The sequence below is a fragment of the Panthera tigris genome, chromosome A1 (genome assembly GCF_018350195.1).
Source record: "Panthera tigris isolate Pti1 chromosome A1, P.tigris_Pti1_mat1.1, whole genome shotgun sequence".
In the NCBI taxonomy this organism is placed as follows: Eukaryota; Metazoa; Chordata; class Mammalia; order Carnivora; family Felidae; genus Panthera; species Panthera tigris.
The window spans coordinates 135,537,323-135,559,954 of NC_056660.1; the positions used below are offsets into that span (position 1 = coordinate 135,537,323).

Sequence of the window (22,632 nt, forward strand, 5' to 3'; positions counted from 1 at the left end):
CAGAGTAAGTTAGTCATTGCCTAGGCCTGGAAATTTTGAGGAAAATGGGGTACATGTTTGTTTTCTTACGGAAGGAGGGTAGATAATGAAGATATTCCATAAATGACTGTAGTTATGGCTGTGTAATTGTGAATATACTAAAAACCCAAACCAGTGAGTTGTATACTTTAGAAGGTGAACTGAATGCCATGTAAACTATATCTCAATAAAACTTAATTAGTTAAAAAAAAAAAAAAAACAAGTCACAGGCAATGCTGTTTTCCAAACTGGAAACAAGCTACATATCCATCAATGGTTAAAAGAAATAAACAGATTATGGTATATTCATGCAGAAGAACACAACAGAGCTACGACTATACACAACAATGTATATTACTCTCACAAACTGCTGAACAAAATATGCCAGCCACTAAGGAGTGTATGTATAATTCCAAACCATAGAAGTTCAAAAAAGGACAAAAGTACTCTATGACACTAGACGTTAGGAAAATGGTCACCCTTGGCAAAGGGATTAGTAGTGAGTGATTAGAAGAAGACATAAGGAGGCAGTAAATTATGTTTTTTTAAAATCAAGCTGTTCACTTCTAATATATGCACTTTTCTGCATACATCTGTTTTTTTTATTTTTTATTAGAGAGGGAGAGGGGGAGGGGGAGAGGGAGGGAGGGAGGGGGGGAGAGAGAGAGAGAGAGAGAGAGAGAGAGAGAGAGAGAGAGAGAGAGAGGCGGTGCAAGTGAGCGAAGGGCAGAGAGAGAGAATCCCACGAAGGAACGAGAAGGGGAGAAGGGAGAAGGGGAGAGAGACAGAGAGAGACGGAGAGAGACGGAGAGAGAGAGAGAGAGAGAGAGAGAGAGAGAGAGAGAGAGAAGCGGGGCTCATCTGAAGCAGGGCTCCAGCTCATCTGTTAAAGATGGGACTAGAAATCATGAACTGTGAGATCACAACCTGAGCCAAAGTCAGATGCTTAAAAGACTGAGCCAACAGGTGCCCCCCCCCCTTTTTTTTTAAGTTTATTGATTTACTTTGAGACAGACAGCATGAGCAAGAGCAGGGGAGGGGCAGAGAGAGAGAGAAACCCAAACAGGCTCTACAATGTCAGCACACAGCCCAATGCAGGGCTCAACCTCACAAACTGAGATCATAACCTGAGCTGAAATCAAGAGTCTGAGGTTTAACTGACTGAGCCAAACAGGTGACCTCTGCATACTTATTTCAATACAAACACTATAAACACCAAATAAACCATGAACCTCTGTATAATATGAACCTGAAAATAAGTCAAAATATGGCCTATCTGGGTAAAAGAACTCTCTTTCCTTCCAAAAAACTGAAAAATAAATATAAATCACATCAATAGTTTACTTATACACTATAAGTAATATTTTTCCAAATATTTCATGAAAAATACATGCAGAGAAATACGAAGTGCAGAAAAGGGAAGCTTAGTATGTTAGGTAATTGGTCTCAAATTACAAATGGTTAACTTGTTACTTTCCATCATCTTTCTAGTCATTAAAAGGGGAACTTCATCATACTATACAAATATACCAACCTTATACAATGACTCAAGAATACCTTTTATTATTTTTATTTAATTTTTTAAAAAGTTTATTTTAGGGCGCCTGGGTGGCTCAGTCGGTTAAGCGTCCGACTTCGGCTCAGGTCACGACCTCACCGGTTGTGAGTTTGAGCCCCGCATCGGGCTCTGTGCTGACAGCTCAGAGCCTAGAGCCTGCTTTGGATTCTGTGTCTCCATCTCTCTCTGCCCCTCCCCTGCTCATGCTCTATCTCAATAATAAATAAACGCTAAAAAAAAATTTTTTTTTAAGTTTATTTTAAGAGAGAGTGGAGTGGGGGGGGACGGAGGGAGGGAGGAGTGTGTGTGTGTGTGTGTGTGTGTGTGTGTGTGTGTGTGTGGAGACAGAGAGAAAGAGAAAGAGAGAGAGAGAAAGAGAGAGAGAAAGAGAGAAAGAGAGAGAGAGAGAGAGAGAGAATATCCCAAGCAGGATCCATACCACTAGCGCGGAGCCAGATATGGGGCTCCAACCCATGAACTGTGAGATAGTGTGACCTGACCAGAAATCAAGAATCAGATGTGTAAGTGACTAAGCCACCCAGGTCCCCCAAGAATAGCTTTTAAATAACATTAATGGGGGCACGTACAGATGATACATTTAAAAAAATCTTACCTTTGAGTCAGTTGTTTATTTATATCTTCCATATATTAACCAAAATTTCAAGTACTTATAATATCACATCATAATGTCAGCATGGCATAGTAGCCTCCTTCCAAAAATTTAAAAATTTCCTGAAAAGTCACAATACTACATGTGTGAAAAAGACTGATGTGTAAAATGGTAAGTATGGAGCCTCAGTCCATAAGGTCCAGTTTGGCATGTATCACCTCAGGCCTTCCTCTATGCACAAAAGAACCTAACACTTTTTGTCTTTATTTCTTTTCTCAAGCTATTATTCTTTCTTTTTCTATTTCTTTTTTTTTTTAATTTTTTTTTTTTAACGTTTATTTATTTTTGAGAGACAGAGCACGAGGAGGAGAGGAAGACACAGAATCCGAAGCAGGCTCCAGCCTCCGAGCTGTCAGCACAAAGCCCGACGCCGGGCTTGAACTCACAAACTGTGAGATCATGACCTGAGCCAAAGTCAGCCGCTTAACCAACTGAGTCACCCTGGCGCCCCTCATTTTCTATTTCTTGCAATGCATTTTGTTTTATATTAAAACACAAAGACAAATGAGATTGGAAAATAATTTAAAAGAGTGTCATTAAATTAGAAAATGTATAATCAACATAACCTAAGAACAGGAACAAAATTTTATTTTTATTTTTTTAAGAGCAAGAGAGAGAGTGAGTGAGCAGGGGAGAGGGGCAGGGAGAGAGAAAGAATCCCATGTTGGCCCCATGCTCAGCATAATGCCTGCCATGGGGCTCAACCCCACAACCTTGAGATCATCATGACCTGATCTGACATCCAGAGATGGACATCCAACTGACTGAGCCAACCAGGTGCCTCAACATGAAAAAATTTTAAATGAACTATAATTACACTTAGCAGGGACAATTCAAGAGAATGTAAGCCTTAAACAAAAGTTATATATATATGTATTTTTGAATGTATTTATTTATTTTGAAGTAGAGACAGAATGCGACCAGGGGAGGGGCAGAGAGAGGGAGACAGAGAATCCCAAGGATGCTCTGCACCTTAAGCGTGGAGCCCGATGCAAGTAATGAACTCATGAACCAGAGATCACGACCCGAACCAAAATCGAGTCGGATGCCCAATGGACTAAGCCACCCAGGCACTCCAACAGTTTTATGTTTTTAAACTTTATGAGGTAGTTTCAACCTTTATGATCTGCCAAACACAACAAACCACTTTTTAGTCACAAAGTCCCATAACCACAAAGTGATTGTTAGGAAAGATGCTGAATGATCACTTACCATATAGTAACCAGTATGATAGCCACTCATGTACCAAGAGATTAACATACTTCCCAAAGCATCAGCATCATCAAGAGAATCTGGACATATGGGAGGTGGTGGGGGAATTATCTGGAAATGGAGAAAGATATAAAGTCAATAAACAAAAACTGAAGTCTGGACATCCATTTTACATAGAGAATGCTGGATGTTAGCTGTATCTTTCCCTACATTTCATGCCATTACCTACTTAAATTTTTTTTTTTAAAGACATTTTGAGAAAGCCAACCGGTAACAATAGGCCAACAAAATTAAGATAAATAAAATCAAAAGATAAAAGATCACATAAAATGTTTAGATATTTTGTTTTGATTTTCCAACTATTATTCTGTTCCATTATGAAGCTATAGGTAAAAGACCAAGTATATATACTTTAATGGTTTTCCTTAAAAAACATCCAGGGGCACCTGGGTGGCTCAGTCAGTTTAGTATATGACTTCGGCTCAGGTCATATGATCTCAGGGTTCATGGGTTCAAGCCCCACATCAGGCTCTGTGCTGACAGCTCAGAGCCTGGGAGCCTGCTTCGGATTCTATGTCTCCCTCTCTGCCCCTCCCCTGCTCGTGCTCTGTCTTGCTCTCAAAAATAAGTAAATGTTAAAAAAAAAAAAAAATTAAAATACAACACAAAACAAAACATCCAAATAGCATTTCAAGTAAAGGTCTTGAGTAGAAAAACTGAGCGGTTCCCACTGAAACACATGGAATTTGCCACAAGTATCTTGTATCTAGCCTACTGTTGATATCTCAAAGTCAGACCATGTGACTTTAGAAATTGGGACAGACCATGTGACACCAAATTCCAAGCACATCTGGAAGCACATTAATCCTTGTATACAGTGTAATTAAGTCCTTTAAAATAGGAGCTACCTCCCTATAGAATGAGATATAACTTCTAGGAGGAAGGAAGCATGCAACATAGGGCTCAGATATGGGGGTAATAAGAGGACTAAGTCTGGATAACAGAAGGACATTTAAAAAAATAATCCAAGTTGGTTGGCTGGTTGATTTATTTATTTATTAGAGTTTTTATTTATTTATTTTGAGAAACCAGAGGTCGGATGCTTACCTGACTGAGTCACGCAGGTGCCCCCAAAAACCTGAGGTTTAGTTCAAAGGTTTACACATTAGAATCTGGCTGTAGGGATGGTATAAAATGACACTTCCATGTCCTGCTAAATCCCTAACTACGTATGAAAGCAAATTTTAATCTGAATTCTTTTACACTTACTGGTGGTCCAGAAGGAAACGGAGGCAACCAGCATGATAGGAAGTGTGGTGGTGGTGGTGGTGGAGGTGGTGGTGGGCCATTGAACTTTAGACCAGGCTGTAAAGAACATTTCAAAGGAAGATTAATTTATCAATTTAAATATGAGAAGAGGAAAAGGATTCAATGTCTTAAGAACCTAAATAACCACCCAGAATGATACATTATACATATCAAAAGAGATGAAACAGGGGCACCTGGGTGGTTCAGTCGGATAAGGGATAAGCATAAGCTTTCTACTCTTGATTTTTGCTCAGGTCATGATCTCATGGTTCGTAAGATTCAGCCCTGTGTCGGGCTCTGTGCTGAGTGTGGGGCCTGCTTGGGATTTTCTCTCTCCCTCTTTTTCCACCCTTCCCCCGGTTCTCTTTCTCCCTCTCTCAAAAAACAAAGATGAAATAGAATTTCATATACCAAATGGTGAATTTAAACAAGACTCATAAATCTAGATTTTCCTCATTTCCTTTCATATCTAAACATTCAGAAAGTAAAACCAAAGTAAAAAGATTGCCAATTACCTCAGAAATCAGAGACTGTGTATTTAGTAAGATATTTCAATCATAAAAAAGATTGTATCTGCCACAATGTCGTTAATTGCGTAACCTTTTTATGGATGTTCCCTGAGTTACATATACTAACATAAGCATATATTGTAAAAATTAGTAAACCTCTCATTTAACAAGAAAAGTCAGCTCCCTCAGACCAATGAAGTACGATATGTAGATAAATTAAGAGGTCTGATCATTCTAGAAATTGTAATATAATGCAAACCTCTTTAAGAAAGCATTCACAGGGGTGCTTGCGTGGCTTAGTCGGTGAAGGATCTGACTCTTGGTTTCTACTCAAGTCATGATCTCACAGTTCGTGAAATCAAGTCCTGCATTGGGCTCTGTACTGACAGTGAAGATCCTGCTTGGCATTCTCTCCCAGTCTTTGCCCATAACCGACTCACGCATGCTCTCTTTCTCAAAATAAATAAATAAACATTTTTAAAAATGGTAAAGGTTCACCTGGATGGCTCGGTTAGTTAAGCAACAGACTCTTGATTTCAGCTCAGGACATAACACCACCGTTTTGAGTTCAAGCCCGCCTCAGGTTCCACACTGACCACACAAAGCCTGCTTTGGATTCTTTCTCTCTGTCTCTCTCCCTGCCCCTCCCCTGCACACACTCTCTCTCTCTCTCAAAATAAGTAAATAAATAGAAGGTTAAAAAAAAAAAAAGCACTCACTTTAAAAAAAAAAAAAGCACTCACAGAAAATCTTCAGAAAAAGCTTTAATAAGTCAACACTGATTTTTAATTTTATTATTATTATTATCGCCTGAAAACTATAACCGACAGTGAAGGGGTGCCTAGATGGCTAAGTTGGTGGAGCGTCCAACTTAGGCTCAGTTTGTGAGTTTGACCACATCAGGGTCCTTGCTGTAGGATGAACCCTCTGTCCCCCTCTCTCTGCCCCTTCCCCGCTTATGCGCGTGACCGCTCTCTCTCAAAAATAAACAAACGAACAAACATTAAAAAATTTTAACTTCCTTGGTGCGCCTGTGTGGGTCAATCAGTCAAGGGTCTGAATTCCGCTCAGGTCATGATCTCACGTTTCATGAGTTTGAGCACCTCATCTGGCTCTGCGCTGACAGCTCAGAGCCTGGAGCCTGCTTCTGCTTCTGTGTCTCCCTCTCTCTGCCCCTCCCCCGCTCATACCCTGTATCTCTCAAAAATAAACTTAATTAAAACAAATTATAAAGAAAGAAATCACTCATCTTCTCTAAAAAAAAATTTTTTTTTAACCCCCAGTGAAGAAATCACTCCTTTATACAAAACAACTGGACAGGGACACACCAACTAGGGTTCCATGATATAACTTAAAATAAAAAAAAAAAATTTTTATAATTTTTTTAATGTTTGTTTTTGACAGAGAGACAGAGAGCGAGCAGGGGAGGGGCAGAGAAAGAGGGAGACACAGAATCCGAAGCTGGCTCTAGGGTCTGAGCTGTCAGCACAGAGCCCGACGTGGCGCTCAAACCCACAAACTGCGAGATCATGACCTGAGCTGAAGTCAAAGGTCCAACCGACTGAGCCACCTAGGTGCCACAAAATCTTTTCTGTTTAAGTTCATTTGCTACTTACAGCCAAGAGACCCATAAAGGAAAAGAGCATTTACATTTTACTCTACAAAACAATCTAGGGCTTCAGGATTTAATGTATTAGATGCTTCTGTATTAGATGTAAATATTGTGTTTCTCACCAACTGTTATGTATCCTAACCAAATGACATGGAGAACCAGAGCATAACACCCTGGTGACAGTAAAATACCACTATACTTTCTAACGTAAATTCATGAGATTATTAGTCTAATACCCAATCCTCCATAAGAACAGTTGGGAAAGTCTTTCAGTGTAAAGTATTTTGCATTCCTATTTTATTTCCTTTTCAAAGAATTTTCAAGTGTGAATTTATGATAGCTACAGAAAGCTACAAAACTTTCAAGGAAAAGCTAAAACTCATCCAATGGAGGGGTGGACAGTTATAAAATTATTAACTGTTTCCTGGGAAAACTTTTCTGGGCAGAAATGTACCTTTCCCGGTCCCAGTCCTGCTCCTGGCATGGGGGGTGGTGGAGGCAGAAAAGAGTTCCACGAAGTAGCTTTTGACTTGACGTTATTTGATTTATTTCCAGGAGACCTGCAGGAGTTCTCACTTTCATCTGTTGAAATTTGACTTTCATTTTCATTCTGTAAAAAGAAAAAAATATACATACTTTTGTTATAAAGGTATCATGAAAAAAAGTGAATACTTCAGGGGATCAAACAACTTTGATTTTCTCATCTCCTCTCTGCCTCCAAGAATTCTTTTTTCTTTCCTTTTTATTTTTATTTTTGGTATCCTTACCTCCTGAGCATTCTGTTCTACATTATTATCCACTGCAGAGGCTGGGGAAAGTAGATCAGACACATTTTGCTCCTCCCTATTTCCATATCCAGTGTAAACCACAACGCAGGTTTCTCTCTTAAAATCAATTGAAGCAATGGTAGCTGGGTAAACGCAGCCGTCTTCTGACCAAATGGCAGAACATTTGTCACCAACTTTCCACTATAAAAGAAACCAAAGATACACACCCACACATATTTCTTTTAAAGAGGAAAAATTGTAATCTTGTTTAGGTAGGGTAAGGTAGGTTGTGGAGTGGATAGTCTCTAGGTAACTGATCTGGAAGGCAGAATGATCTTTGGCTTGGGGCCAAAGACACATAAATCTGAATTTCCAGCATCAATATAATTTTGCTGTTTATATAATCATGCCACATATTTACCATGTAATATGAATTCTGCCAACTATATAATCAAGACAAGCTTGTTAATCTCTTTAAGTCTCAATTTCCTCATCTGTTAAGGAATTACAATAAAATCTACCTCATCTGTTTGTTGTGAAGAACAGAAAGGAGGGAGAGTGTGTACAGGGTCCTGCACTCTGATTCAGCACATAGCCAGTGCTTATCAAATGTTAGCTCTCTTCCCCCTTGGTAATGATAAAACTAAGGGGACTGACAAGGCACCAAAATATTTAGCTTTCAGGTCTGCTGTTTTAAATAGCAGAAATGATTTTACCTAGAATTTTTGGTTCCTGGGTATTAGTTTTAGGGTTTTTGAAGAAAAAAAAAAGCACAGCCATTTCCCAGTTTTACAATGCGAATGCAGTTTAAGGCCCCGAGGTGCTCATCCCAAGTGGCCATGGGCTCCTGTACCCCACCTCCCACATAAAGTAAACACAATCTTCAACATATTATTTACATTCCCACCTAACTCACTATACTTTTACTGACATGCATGTTCCTAAACAATAGAAAGTTTAACAGCTATTTTAGAAGTTTTATGATTACGTGTCAGTGGAAAACACTGTACTAATCATGTAAGTTAAATATATTTTACACTGTTATTAAAAACAGTAACAAGAAATTCTTTGAAGTTCAATCTCAATGTTTTAAAATAACCTGCTTCAGGGCTGCTGTGGTATTCTTTTTTTGGCTTTTATTCTTCTTAGCAGGTTTTCTTTTAGGTGTGCCTTTTGGTTTATCTGAAGCTTCAGAAATGTCACCATTCTTTAGAGCATGCTGTGAAAATATGAAGAACAATGGACATGTTACAGGGTCATACTTGAAAAAAAGTGTAACAATATAACCCAGTAACTACCAAGGCCTCAAGGCCCCATCAACTCAGCCTCCACTTCCTCTTTTTATCATCCCACATGCTACAACAACTATGCTGGAAGGCATCATATATCTGGTTATCAGCTCTAGGGACCTTTTTAATCAAGTCCTCACTCTCAACCTTCCTGTAAAGTTAGATTCTAATGATCATTTGTCTTGATAGTCAAGACATTTTGGGTGATCTAACAATGTAGAGCTCCAATGCTTTATTACCTCTCTAATCAAGTCTTAAACTTGGGCATTCCCAAAAAAGAACTGTCCATCCTTCTTTACCTGTTTATGATCATCTATCCCTATTACTTCAATTATAACCTCTATGCAGAGAGACTTCTCTTTTTATTTTTTTATTATTAAACAAATTTTTTTAAAATTATTTATTTATTTTTGAGAGGCGGGACGGGGCAGAGAGAGGGAGGGAGACAAAGAACCCGAAGCAGGCTCCAGGCTCGGAGCTGTCCGCGCAGAGCCTGATGTGGGGCTCCAACTCACGAGGTGTGAGATCATGACCTGAGCAGAAGTTGGACGCTTAACAGACTGAGCTACCCAGGTGCCCCTTATGTAGACAGACTTCTAAATCTACTATCCAACTGACATTTCTTCTTCGTTCAATGCAACATTTCCAATTACCAATTTCATATCTTCACATTTACTTCAAAAAACACAGTTTAAAATTAAACTGTCTTTTCCCCAAATTAGTTACTTTCCTCTACTCACACTACTTCCCTCTGCAATATCATCAATCCCAGCCAACAATGAGCCACACTTTAATCTGCATTTTACAGAACCTGCATTAGTGTGCTTCTACCTTAAGGGTATATTGAAAAGCATTACTGGAGTGCCTGGGTAGCTCAGTCAGCTGGGCCCCTGACTTCAGTTTAGGGCATGATCTCATCACTCGTGGGTTTGAGCCCTGCAATGGGGTCTCCACTGTCAGTGTGGAGCCCGCTTTGGTTCCTGTCTCCCTCTCTCTCTGCCCCACCCCAGCTAGTGCTTTCTGTCTCAAAACCAAGTAAAAACATAAAAAAACAAAACAAAACAAAAACCTAATAAGAAAAAGAGAAGTATTACTGAGAAACTTGAATTCAGTTTTAAGGGTAACATACAGGTCTGATCTTTACCTCATGCAATAAGAGTGATTAAGGGAAAGAAGTGGACTTCGTATTTGGTGCTCTGTATGAGGATATGCTCTTTGTCTGGACTACTGATGGCTCTTGCATGGTGCTCAATAAAGCTAAATACCTCACACAGTAGAGAAAGTGATGATGTTGGACAACTGTGTAAATGTCTTGCTGGGGCCACAAAAACAGACTACATCTCCTTAAAGAATTGAATATTCCTGTCCTCAGGAACACCTGACTTGATAACCAACTCAGGATTTGGGTTAGGATTAACTTAATGTAAGTAAAGCACCTAGAATAGTGCCTAAAATACTGTAAACAGTCTATAAGTACTAATTATAGCACTACTGATATTTATCATTATTATTTCAACGAAGGCTTGTTAAATGAAAATTGTAATTTAGACTACCCTTCTACTAATCTGAATTAGACGATTTCTATAGTCTGATACAATGCAAACACATTAAAAGTAATTAATGTTTAAGATTCTACTTAAATTGACTTTGCTAAAGGGGTGACATACAGAGAGCCTACCTACCAACTTCTAAAGGAAGATTATCATCTAAGTTAATTAACCAATGATATCTATTGGCCTTCAACATTAGAACGGAATAATATGTAATTCAACACTTTAAGTATGTTATCAGTTAATTTTGTCCCAAATGAGTAACATGAGGAAATAAGGAAAAGAGTATTCATACCTTAAATGAAGCTACAGCTTTATCATAAGCTTTTATCAAAGCTGTATCATCCCAAATGTCAGAATCATCACTCTGGGAAGGGTAAAGAACAAACACAATTCATGTTTAAATGGGTTTCATAAAAAATGTAGGTTAGATACTGTCGGCAGCTATCTTACGCCACACATGAAGTTACACTAAAAACAGGTATTTTAAATCCTAAACAAAACTAGAGGAAACCTACCTCCTTATAGAGTATGTGACATTACCCCCAAAGCTAGGCATATGTAAATATTCTAAGAGGAGTAAACTGAATGCTCCATAATTGAATTTCTATCCACCAACCATAAGTGGATCTGTTCAAAGATAACTATGTTTCAAACTTTTCTAAGAGTTGATAAAAGGTTTAGTTTGGCAATGTGGGAAAACATCTGGCTACTAGCCTGACTTTGTTATACAGACTATGGTAATGCTATTCCGACCAAAGAATCTGAGGTCCAAAGAATATTCTTTTCCCTTTGACCTTGCACTATGTCTAGATTAAGCAAGGAAGAATTCTCAAAAGGTTTTAAGTTACAAATTACTAGTAGTGATTAATAAATCAATTTTCATTTTAAACAGGAGTGGTATTAAGTAATCTGGAAAAGACTGAAGTAGCATTTAATTCTATTTTTATTTAAATTTAATTCAATTCAAAAACATATTTTTGAGCATCCACTATCTCTTACACACTCATTTCTGAGAGGTATATGAAATCACGCTACCTGCTCTCTTCAGCGATGGTCTAAATAGGAATTTAAAACATATTGTCACAGAAAATCAAAATTAAAAAAGTACAAAACATTTATGATGAGACATTACAGATAATACATGTGTGAATTAAAAGAAATAGATTTTCTCTGGTTCAAGAGGCCGACTTTGGAAGATCCTGAATTCACCTGCTCCCCACCAATGCGCACCAAATCTTTAAGCTACATACGGAACAACTTCCTCTAGGGTAAAAAGACAAAATCAAAAATACCCAGAAACTAGTTGAGCAATTCCTACACATTAGGCAAACATGAAAAAACAAATCCCTACAAAGAAGAGAAGCTGAGACACAGTCTTGCCATAAACCCCTTCCCAGTGCAGCAACCCATTATAGGGAGGAAACTCAAAACTCAGAGACTTTCCCTGAGGAGAAATGAATTTGAACCCCAAACTGGGCACTTGAACTTTTAAGACCTGTACCTGAGATAAGCCCCCAAGACATCTAGCTTTAAAAACTAAGGGGATTCGCATTCAAAGACCTACAGGAAAATAGCAAACTGAGAAAAAGCCATTAAAGTGCTCCAATGCCTGGATTTAATTGCCCAAGGCCCTTAGTGCAGAAACAATGGAGTAAAAGGCACACAAACTTTATGTGAAAGAGACTCATTTGCTTATTAAAGTGTTAACCTGAGGGGCAGTCTAATTTAACACACACTTGCAGGGCCCTGGTGGGATATTCTCAATGCACACAGGCTAGTGGGCACCATGTTTCTGCTCCTGCCTCGCTCCAGACAGACAATGCCATCTGTGTGCTCTCCCTCTTCTGAGTTCCAAAGCACTTGTGTTTCCTAGAGGGTAGCATTTGTTTACATGCACTTGGTGCCCCAGTTTCCACACCTGGTGTCCCAGGCTTTTGCAGCTGTTGCTCAGGAAACACTCCGTAACCATCTGTCCATGGTAACTAGGGGGCTTTCCATTCCTGGGTTCCATAAGACTATTCACTCTCTGCCTTATTCCAGCTTACTGTTATCTCCCAGAAAGAAGCTTATGCACTCTCTGGGTACCCTGATTATTACAAGTGCTACCCAGGGGATATGTCCAGATCACCTGCTCTGCAGGCTGAGTGGGCTTCTGCTTGCATTCCCACAGGACTGTATATATTTACGTACTTTAAAAGCTGCTGCCCAAGGGTCTGGCTCCCCAATCATCCTGAATCAAATTGTTGACTGAGATCCTCCTCCTGGGGCACAGATAGGTCTTTGCACACTCTCAACTACTGGGAACCACTAAAATTAAAATAGGCTGCTTGGATAATCACAAAGGTTTGAGAAACAACCAACAGCTAGTGCAGGGTTGAACGATAAAGTTCGTCTTCTACAAGATACTCCTTGAAGTCTGGCAGAGGTGGCTACTATCTAATGCACAGAAACCAACTCAGAAAGTCAAGCAAAATGAAAAAACAGAGGAATATGTTCCAAAAAAAGAATAAAGTAAAACCTCAGAAACCACTTCTTAAAAGTAACAGAGAAGTGATTTACCTGATAAGGAGTTCAAAATAATAGTCATAAACATGCTTATCAAGCTCAGGAGAATGAATGAGCACAGTGAGAACTTCAAGAAATAAAAAATAAAGAAAGTGCCAAAAAGAAAAAAAGTCAGGGGCGTCTGGGTGGCTCAGGCAGTTGAGCGGCTGACTTTGGCTGAAGTCATGATCTCATGGCTCATGGGTTTGTACACTACATCAGGCTTGCTGCTGTAAGAGTCCCTGCTTCAGATCCCCCGTCCCCCTCTCTCTGCCCCTCCCCACCTCAAAAATAAACAAGCTTAAAAAAAAAAAGATTAACTTCCCCCCCTCCCCCGCCCTTTCCCCACTCCGGTGTACTCTCTCTCTCTCTCAAATAAAAATTAAAAATAATAAAATAATTTTTTAAACTATGTATGCTGTCAGATGTTAACTAGACTTATTGTGGTGTTTATTTTCCAAAGCGTACAAATACTTAATAATTATGTTGTACACCTGAAATTAATACAATGTTATATCTCAATTATACCTCAATAAAAAAAGAAGAGAAAAAGGAATGGCTGGTGGATGATCATGGAGCAAACAGACCTAGGAAATAAAAATCAGAAGGATGAGGACAGGTAGAAGAGAAAATAGAAAGCATTTCAAGAAAGATCAGGAGCCAAAAAAAAAAGGCCTAGAAGCAAAAATAAACCCACTGACTATATGGTTTCACTTGTGTGAGATATCAAAAGTAGTCAATCACAAAAACAAAGTAGAAAGTTGGGGTTGGGGGTAAGAAGCAATGCTTTTTAATGGGTAGAGTTTCAGTTTTGTAACATTAAAAAGTTCTAGGTATCTACCATACAGTAACATGAATATATTTAACGCCAACTGCACAGTTCAAAATGGCTCAGATGTAGGGCACTTGGTTGATTCAGTTGGTAGAGCATGAGACTCTTGATCTTGTTCGAAACCCACGTTGGGTACAGAGTTGACTTAAAAAAAAAACGGCTAAGATGATAAATTTTATGTTATGTGTGTGCTTTTAAGCCACAATTAAGGGACACCTGGGTGGCTCAGGTGGTGAAGCATCCAACTCTTGATTTCGGCTCAGTTCATCTCACCGTGGCCAGAGTGGAGCCTGTTTGAGATTCTCTTTCCCTCTCTCTCTGCCCCTCCCCCATGCTTGCTTGCTTTCTCTTTCTCTCACTCAAAATAAACATTTCTTAAAAATAAACCACAATTAAAAATAAAAATAAAACAATGTATTTTGATCACTTAGACTATAAGTCCAACTAGAAGAATCAGGTTCATTCTACATAGTAGCTGAAGATAAGTTTAGATACATAGTGTTGATGATGAGAGGACAAGTTACAAAACACCTTCAATTAGTATCTTGGATTTGGTATAATGTTAGTCAATTAATGAGTTCCAAAGAGGCCTATAATAAAACTTGTTTAGTTGCAAAACTAATTTAGGTGGCTCTCCTGTTAATCTCCATTATACAGAGAAACAGCTAATCTCATTTTTTGATAAAAAGTAATTAAAAATCATTTAATCATTCTGTAGATAAGTAAAGTAATCACAGAGGTAACTGATTGTTCAAGGTTACACTTCCACTTAGAAAGGGAGATGTTCCTTAGAGATTTGGTACAGCCTGAATTAGCAAACAGTAGAAATTAAGGATAATGAAGACATATTTTTTTTAAAAAAACACAAAATTAGAAGACACATCAATGCTCCTGCAACTGCAAATGGGGGCCATCTGTCTGGCTTAGTCAGAGGAGCATGTGAGTCTTGATCACAGAGTTCTAAGTCTGAGCCCCAGGTTGTGTACAGAGGTTACTTATAAATAAAATCTTTAAAAAAAAATCCTGCAAAAAGTACTACTGATAAAGGAAGATGAATTCCACTGTTTCAATACAAGAGGGCATTCTTTTTTTTTTTTTTTTTTAACATGTATTTTGAAAGACAGAGCAAGAGAGTGCAAGCAGTAGAGGGGCAGAGAGAGAGACAGAGAAAGAGACAGAGACAGGGAGACAGAGGGAGGGAGAAAGAGAATCCCAAGCAGGCTCTGCACTGACAGAGGAGTTCGAACCCATGAACCAACCATGAGATCATGACCTGAGCCAAAGTCACACATCCAACCGACGGAGCCACCCACGTGCCCTCAAAAGAGCATTCTTAAAAGTAAAATACATAGCAACCCAAACTCCTCACATGGCAATGATTATGCTCAGATCAAGGAAACAAGACATTTCAAAATGAAAAGACACCTAAGATTTTATACAAAGCTATTAGAACAAAAAAATAGTTCAGCTAATAAAACTTCCCAAATAACAATCACAAAAAAAAGAAAACACCCAATTGAAATTAAATAAACTAGCATCTGCAAACCACCCTGAATCAAAAAATTTATAAACTAAGATGGGAAAACAGGGCAAAAGGGCAAGATTTGAACTGGGAGTTAAAATCAACATAGAAATGGGAGAAAAAGTAACACTGGCTACAAAGTATCCAAGGCAGAATATATCTGACTGAAAATTTAGGGGGTACCAAAGAAAACACATTAAAAAGAAAAAGAAAAAGAAAAAGAAAAAGAAAAAGAAAAAGAAAAAGAAAAAGAAAAAGAAAAAGAAAAAGAAAGTAAGTGTTAAATATGGATAACTAGCAAAGAATATTTAATATATGTATAAATGTATATAGGAGTACCTGAAGAATAAAAGCTAAAAATCAACAACAAAATAAAATTCTAAAAAAATCTCAATGCCTCTAAAAAAAAAGACCAAGTCAGGTACAAAATAAAGAAAATTAATTAGTATAAGATTTTCCCAGAGAAATTTGTGGGAAAAAGTATGAGTCAAGGATTTTGTGATATGGCCTAGCTGACCTTTGAGCAGGAAAACTAAGTTTACAATGTTGAAGAATACTATACTCACTAATCTTTCCAGAGAAATCTACTGAAAATAAGCTTCAACCAACCAAGTATGATCAGGGAAAACTTGGGTTAAAACGAAACAAAACCCAACCGTAGCAATTCTAACAGAAAAGTAAACTACAGTTGACCCTTGAACAACTGTGGGGGAGGGAGGCAGTGGGGAAGGGGCAGAGAGAGGGGGGACGGGGGAGAGAGGACAGAGGATCTGAAGCAGGCTCTGTGCTGCCAGCAGCGGGTCCAAGGTGGGGTTACAACTGGCGAACTGCGAGATGATGACCTGAGCGGAAGTCAGATGCTCAACTAACTGACTGAGCCACCCAGTTGCCTCGGTTTTTTTTTTTTTTTGTTATTTTTTTTTTTTAAAGCAGGCTCCATACTCAGTATGGAGCTGGAACTCATGACCCCAAAATCAAAAGTTGCATGCTCTACCAAATGAGCCAGCCAGGTACCCCTCTGTGTATAATTTTTGACTCCCCAAAACCTTAACCATTATTAGCCTACTGTTGACCAGAAGCCTTACAAATAATATAAACAGCCCGTTAATATATGCTTGATGTATTATACACCGTATTCTTACAATAAAATAAAGAAAATATTAAAATTCTAAGGAAGAGAAAATACATTTATAATACTGTACTATATTTATGGGGAAAAAAATTCACATATAGGTGGACCTGTACAGCTCAAACCATGGCTGTTCAAGGGTCAATATATATTAAATTGACAAGGTGTAAAACTCATGTGGAAATACAAAGGACCTACAAAAGACAAATCAATTCTGAAAAAGCAAAGCAAAGCTGGAAGATTTACATTATCTTACTTCAACACGTACTGTGAAGCTACTGTAATCAAAAAGTGTGCTATTAAAAATAGATTATTATTAAAGTGTGCTATTAAAAATACAGAAGGAGTACATGCACCCCAATGTTTATAGCAGCACTATCAACAAAAGCCAACCTATGGAGAGAGTCCAAATGTCCACTTACTGATGAATGGATAAAGAAGATGTGGTATATATATACAATGGAGTATCACTCGGCAATTAAAAAGAATGAAATCTTGGGGCGCCTGGATGGCTCAGTCGGCTGAGCGTCCGACTTCGGCTTGGGTCATGATCTCACAGTTTGTGAGTTCCAGCCCCGCATCGGGCTCTGTGCTGACAGCTCAGGGCCTGGAGCCTGCTTCAGATTCTGTGTCTCCCTCTCTCTACCCCTCTTCTGCTTGTACTCTCTCTCTCAAAAATAAAAATAAATATTAAAAAACATTAAACAAACAACAGATCTCAGCGTTTTGCCAAAGAAAATAGTATACTGACAGCAAATAAACATATGAAATGATGATTAATTGATGGCTCAATTAGTTAAGCATCCTATTTGGCTCAGGTCATGATTTCATGTTTCGTGAGTTTGAGCCCTGAATTGGGCTCTCTGCTGTCAGCATGGAGCCTGCTTCAGATCTTCTGTCCCTACCTCTCTCTACCCCTCCACTGCTTGTGCTCTCTCAAAAATAAACATTTAGGGGCACCTGGGTGGTTCAGCCAGTTAAGTGTCTGGTTTTGGCTCAGGTCATGATCTCACGGTTCCTGGATTCAAGCCCTGAGTTGGGCTCTATGCTGACAGTGTGGAACCTGTTTGCAATTCTTTCTCTCTTCCTCGCTATCTGCCCCTCCCCCACCCTCCATTTCTCTCAGAATAGATAAATTCACAAACCTTAAAAAAAAAGATGACCATGGGAATGCAGGTTGGTGCAGCCACTCTGGAAAACAGTATGGAGGTTCCTCAAAAAACTAAAAATAGAACTACCCTACGACCCAGCAATTGCACTACTAGGCATTTCTCCACGGGATACAGGTGTGCTGTTTCAAAGGGACACATGCACCCCCATGTTTAAAGCAGCACTAGCAACAATAGCCAAAGTATGGAAAGAGCCCAAATGTCCGTTGATGGATGAATGGATAAAGAAGATGTGGTACATATATACGATGGAGTATTACTCGGCAATCAAAAAGAAGGAAATCTTGCCATGTATAACTACATAGATGGAACTGGAGGGTATTATGCTAACTGAAATTAGAGAAAGACAAACATCATATGACTTCACTCATATGAGGACTTTAAGAGACAAAACAGGTGAACATAAGGGAAGGGAAACAAACATAATATAAAAACAGGGAGGTGGACAAAACATAAGAGACTCATAAATATGGAGAACAAACAGGGTTGCTGGAGGGGTTGTGGGAGGGAGGATGGGCTAAATGGGTAAGGGGCACTAAGGAATCTACCCCTGAAATCACTGTTTCACCATATGCTAACTAATTTGGATGTATATTTTAAAAAATAAAAAATTAAATTAAAAAAAAAAGATGACCATTTCAAAATTAACAAGGATGTGGAAAAAGTGGAACTGTCATACACTGCTAGTCAAAATATAAAATGGTTCAACCACTTTGAAGAAGAGTTTGGCACTTTTTTTTTTTTAAGGTCTGACTGGATTTATTCAATGGGTAGCATCCCATTTAACAAATAGAAGGGTGCTCCCAAGGCAGTTTTTTTTTTTTTAAATGCAGGCTCCATACCCAATGTGGGGTTTAAACTCACCACCCAGAGATCAAGAATCGCATGCTCTACCGACGGAGCCAGTCAGGCACCCCCCAAGGCTGCTTCTTAAAAAGTTAAAACACACCTACTCCATGAGTATACTTCCAACAGAAATGAAAACTTATGTCCACACAGTCTTCTCCACTAATATTCACAGCAGCTCTATTATTAACCGTCCCCAAATGAAAACAATCGATGGCACAAAAACAGACACATAGACCAATGGAATAGAATAGAAACCCCAGAACTAGACCCACAAAAGTAAGGCCAACTCATCTTTGACAAAGCAGGAAAGAACATCCAATGGAAAAAAGACAGTCTCTTTAACAAATGGTGCTGGGAGAACTGGACAACAACATGCAGAAGGTTGAAACTAGACCACTTTCTCACACCATTCACAAAAATAAACTCAAAATGGATAAAGGACCTGAATGTGAGACGGGAAACCCTAGAGGAGAAAGCAGGAAAAGGCCTCTCTGACCTCAGCCGTAGCAATTTCTTACTCGACACATCCCCAAAGGCAAGGGAATTAAAAGCAAAAATGAACTACTGGGACCTTATGAAGATAAAAAGCTTTTGCACAGCAAAGGAAACAACCAACAAAACTAAAAGGCAACCAACGGAACGGGAAAAGATATTTGCAAATGACATATCGGACAAAGGGCTAGTATCCAAAATCTATAAAGAGCTCACCAAACTCCACACCCGAAAAACAAATAATCCAGTGAAGAAATGGGCAGAAAACATGAATAGACACTTCTCTCAAGAAGACATCCAGGTGGCCAGCAAGCACATGAAAAGATGCTCAATGTCGCTCCTCATCAGGGAAATACAAATCAAAACCACACTCAGATATCACCTCACGCCAGTCAGAGTGGCCAAAATGAACAAATCAGGAGACTACAGATGCTGGAGAGGATGTGGAGAAACGGGAACCCTCTTGCACTGTTGGTGGGAATGCAAATTGGTGCAGCCGCTCTGGAAAACAGTGTGGAGGTTCCTCCAAAAATTAAAAATAGACCTACCCTATGACCCAGCAGTAGCACTGCTAGGAATTTGCCCAAGGGATACAGGAGTGCTGATGGAGAGGGGCACTTGTACCCCAATGTTTATAGCAGCACTCTCAACAAAAGCCAAATTATGGAAAGAGCCTAAATGTCTATTAACTGATGAATGGATAAAGAAATTGTGGTTTAATTTTTTTTTTTAACGTTTATTTATTTTTGAGACAGAGAGAGACAGAGCATGAACAGGGGAGGGTCAGAGAGAGAGGGAGACACAGAATCTGAAACGGGCTCCGGGCTCTGAGCTGTCAGCACAGAGCCCGATGCGGGGCTCTAACTCACAGACCGTGAGATCATGACCTGAGCCGAAGTCGGCCGCTTAACCGACTGAGCCACCCAGGCGCCCCAAGAAATTGTGGTTTATATACACAATGGAGTACTACGTGGCCATGAGAAAGAATGAAACATGGCCCTTTGTAGCAACATGGACGGAATTGGAGAGTGTTATGCTAAGTGAAATAAGCCATACAGAGAAAGACAGATACCATATGTTTTCACTCTTATGTGAATCCTGAGAAACTTAACAGAAACCCATGGGGGAGGGGAAGGAAAAAAAAAAAAAAAAGAGGTTAGAGTGGGAGAGAGCCAAAGCATAAGAGACTCTTAAAAACTGAGAACAAACTGAGGGTTGATGGGGGGGGTGGGAGGGAGGGGAGGGTGGATGATGGGTATTGAGGAGGGCACCTGTTGGGATGAGCACTCGGTGTTGTATGGAAACCAATTTGACAACAAATTTCATATATTGAAAAAAAAAAAAACTCTTCAGCACAAAAAAAAGAAAACAATCGAAACGTTTATGAACAACTGAATGGTTAAACAAATTCTAGTATAATAATAAAATGGGATACTGCAGCAATAAAAAGGAATGAACAACTAATATGTACAACAAAATGTGTGAAATTGAAAACTATGCTGAGTAAAGGAAGGCAAACAAAAGATTTAATGTTTATAAACTTCTAGAAAATACATACTAATCGGCGACAGAAAGTGTGATCCAGCAGTGATCAGGGAACAGCAGATGAGAGAAAGGAGAGTAGGATTATAAAGGGGTATAAAGAAATCCAAACCAGCCCACACACTGAGATCATGTGAAGCCCTGAGAGGACAGGAAGAAACAAAACGGCTTTCAATCTCTAGCTGCTCAGTCCTGGGCTACTGTAGCTCCAATGTCTACGTGAATGCAACCACGTGAAAGATCTAAAGGACAAGTGTCCAGCAAGGCCTTCACAAATTCTTGACCCACAGAAACCATGACAGATAATAAAATGATAATTACTATTTCAAGCTACTAAGTTTTGGGGAGTTTGTTAGATAACAAGAGACACCAGAACAAACCATCAGACTGCTTTTATATAGCTGTTTCTTGGTCACCACTAGTATGCCTCATGTTCTCCTGTCTTCTACAATTGTCAACTGCTGAAACTTTTGCTGAGATCTCTTGAGTCATCAGCAAACCCTGCTCTCAATATCTTTAACCTCTTCTCTGAATATTCCCTTTACCTCCTTGCTTTAAAATCTAACTTTCCCCAAAGATGCCTCTTTCCTTGCAGATACCTCAAATGAAATGTCTTCTCCATATCCCTCAAATCATCATACCACAGATGGGGAAGCAATCTTACTTGCTCCTTACACCCACTTCCAGATTTTTCCTCTCTCCTTCCTTCCTAAAAACCCTCAGTTTCAAGAACCCTGTTACTAGACTCCACTGTCTGCTGTTCCTCTTTATGTAATCATCTACAGCCATCTGAGCCACGCTTCCTCACTCCCCTGAGATTTAGCGTTGTCTCCAACACTACTCCTGCCATTCTTGGTTATTAAAAATCCCACATAGCTGATTATGCCAATACCCTAACCGTCCAGGTCCTTAAACTCCTCCATACTAATGATCTTGTACACCACCCAATCGCAGTTACTAGCTTCTATGGTTAACAATAACCGAACCTTTCCATAAACTCAGTTTAAAGAATCCTACTCTCCTTGGACAGAAGACATGAACAGACATTTCTTGGAAGATGATAGAGGGCCAAAGACACATGAAAAGATGCTCAACATCACTCATCATCAGGCAAATGCAAATCAAAACAATGAGCTATCAACTGACATGTCATATTAGCTAAAATCAAAAACACAAAAGAAACAACAAGGGTTGGCGAAGATGTAGAAAAAAGGAATCTTCACACACTGCTGGTGGGAATGCAAACTGGATCAGCCTCTATGGAAAACAATATGGAGACTCCTCAAAATATTAAAAACAGAACTACGTCCTCACCTGCCACGAAAATAGAACCATCCTATGATCCAGTAAATTGCATTGCTGGGTATATACCCAAAGAACACAAAAACACCACCCTGAAGAGATATATACACCCCTATGTTTATTTTAAAAATCAATTTATCTTATAACTGTACTCTTTAATTCCCATCCCTTATATCCCCTGTGTGTGTGTGTGTATATATATATATATATACACACACACACATATACATCTTCTTTATCCATTCATCTATCAATGGATACTTGGAGTGCTTCCACAGTTGGCCTATTGTAAATAGTGCTGCTATAAACACAGGGGTGCATGTATACTTCTGAATTGGTGTTTTTGTATTCTTTTGGTAAGTACTCACTAGTGCCATTGCTAGATCATAAGGTAGTTTTATTTTTAATTTTCTGAGGAACCTCCATCCTGTTTTCCACAATCTGCATTCCCACCAACAGTGCAGGAAGGTTCCTTTTTCTTCACATCCTAACACTTGTTCCTTGTATTTTTTCTTTTAGCCATTATGCCAGGGCAAGTAATATCTCATTTTTTGAAGTAAACCATGTGCCCAATGTGGGTTTTAAACTCATGACCCCAAGATCAAGTCACATGTTCTACCAAATGAGACAGCCAGGCACCCCTCATTATGGTTTTGGTTTGCATTTAACTCATGATGAGTGATGCTGAACATTTTTCATGTGTGTTAGCCATCTCTATGTCTTTGGGGAAATGTCTGTGCAGTCTTCTGCCCATT

The 22,632-nt window shown here is 39.1% G+C and overlaps 1 protein-coding gene across 2 annotated transcripts in view; it reads right to left on the reverse strand.

The window, feature by feature from the left end:
* The window catches only part of SMN2 (survival of motor neuron 2, centromeric), a 41,675-nt gene that overhangs the window by 15,624 nt on the left and 3,419 nt on the right, over positions 1–22,632 (reverse strand). For both annotated transcript variants that reach the window (XM_007079863.3, XM_007079862.3), the window contains exons 2-7: positions 10,789–10,860; positions 8,754–8,873; positions 7,655–7,855; positions 7,342–7,497; positions 4,728–4,823; positions 3,459–3,569 (exon numbers count right to left, since the gene is read on the reverse strand). In XM_007079863.3, coding sequence (XP_007079925.1) covers positions 3,459–3,569; positions 4,728–4,823; positions 7,342–7,497; positions 7,655–7,855; positions 8,754–8,873; positions 10,789–10,860 — 756 coding nt within the window. The remainder of the gene's footprint in view (positions 1–3,458; positions 3,570–4,727; positions 4,824–7,341; positions 7,498–7,654; positions 7,856–8,753; positions 8,874–10,788; positions 10,861–22,632) is intronic.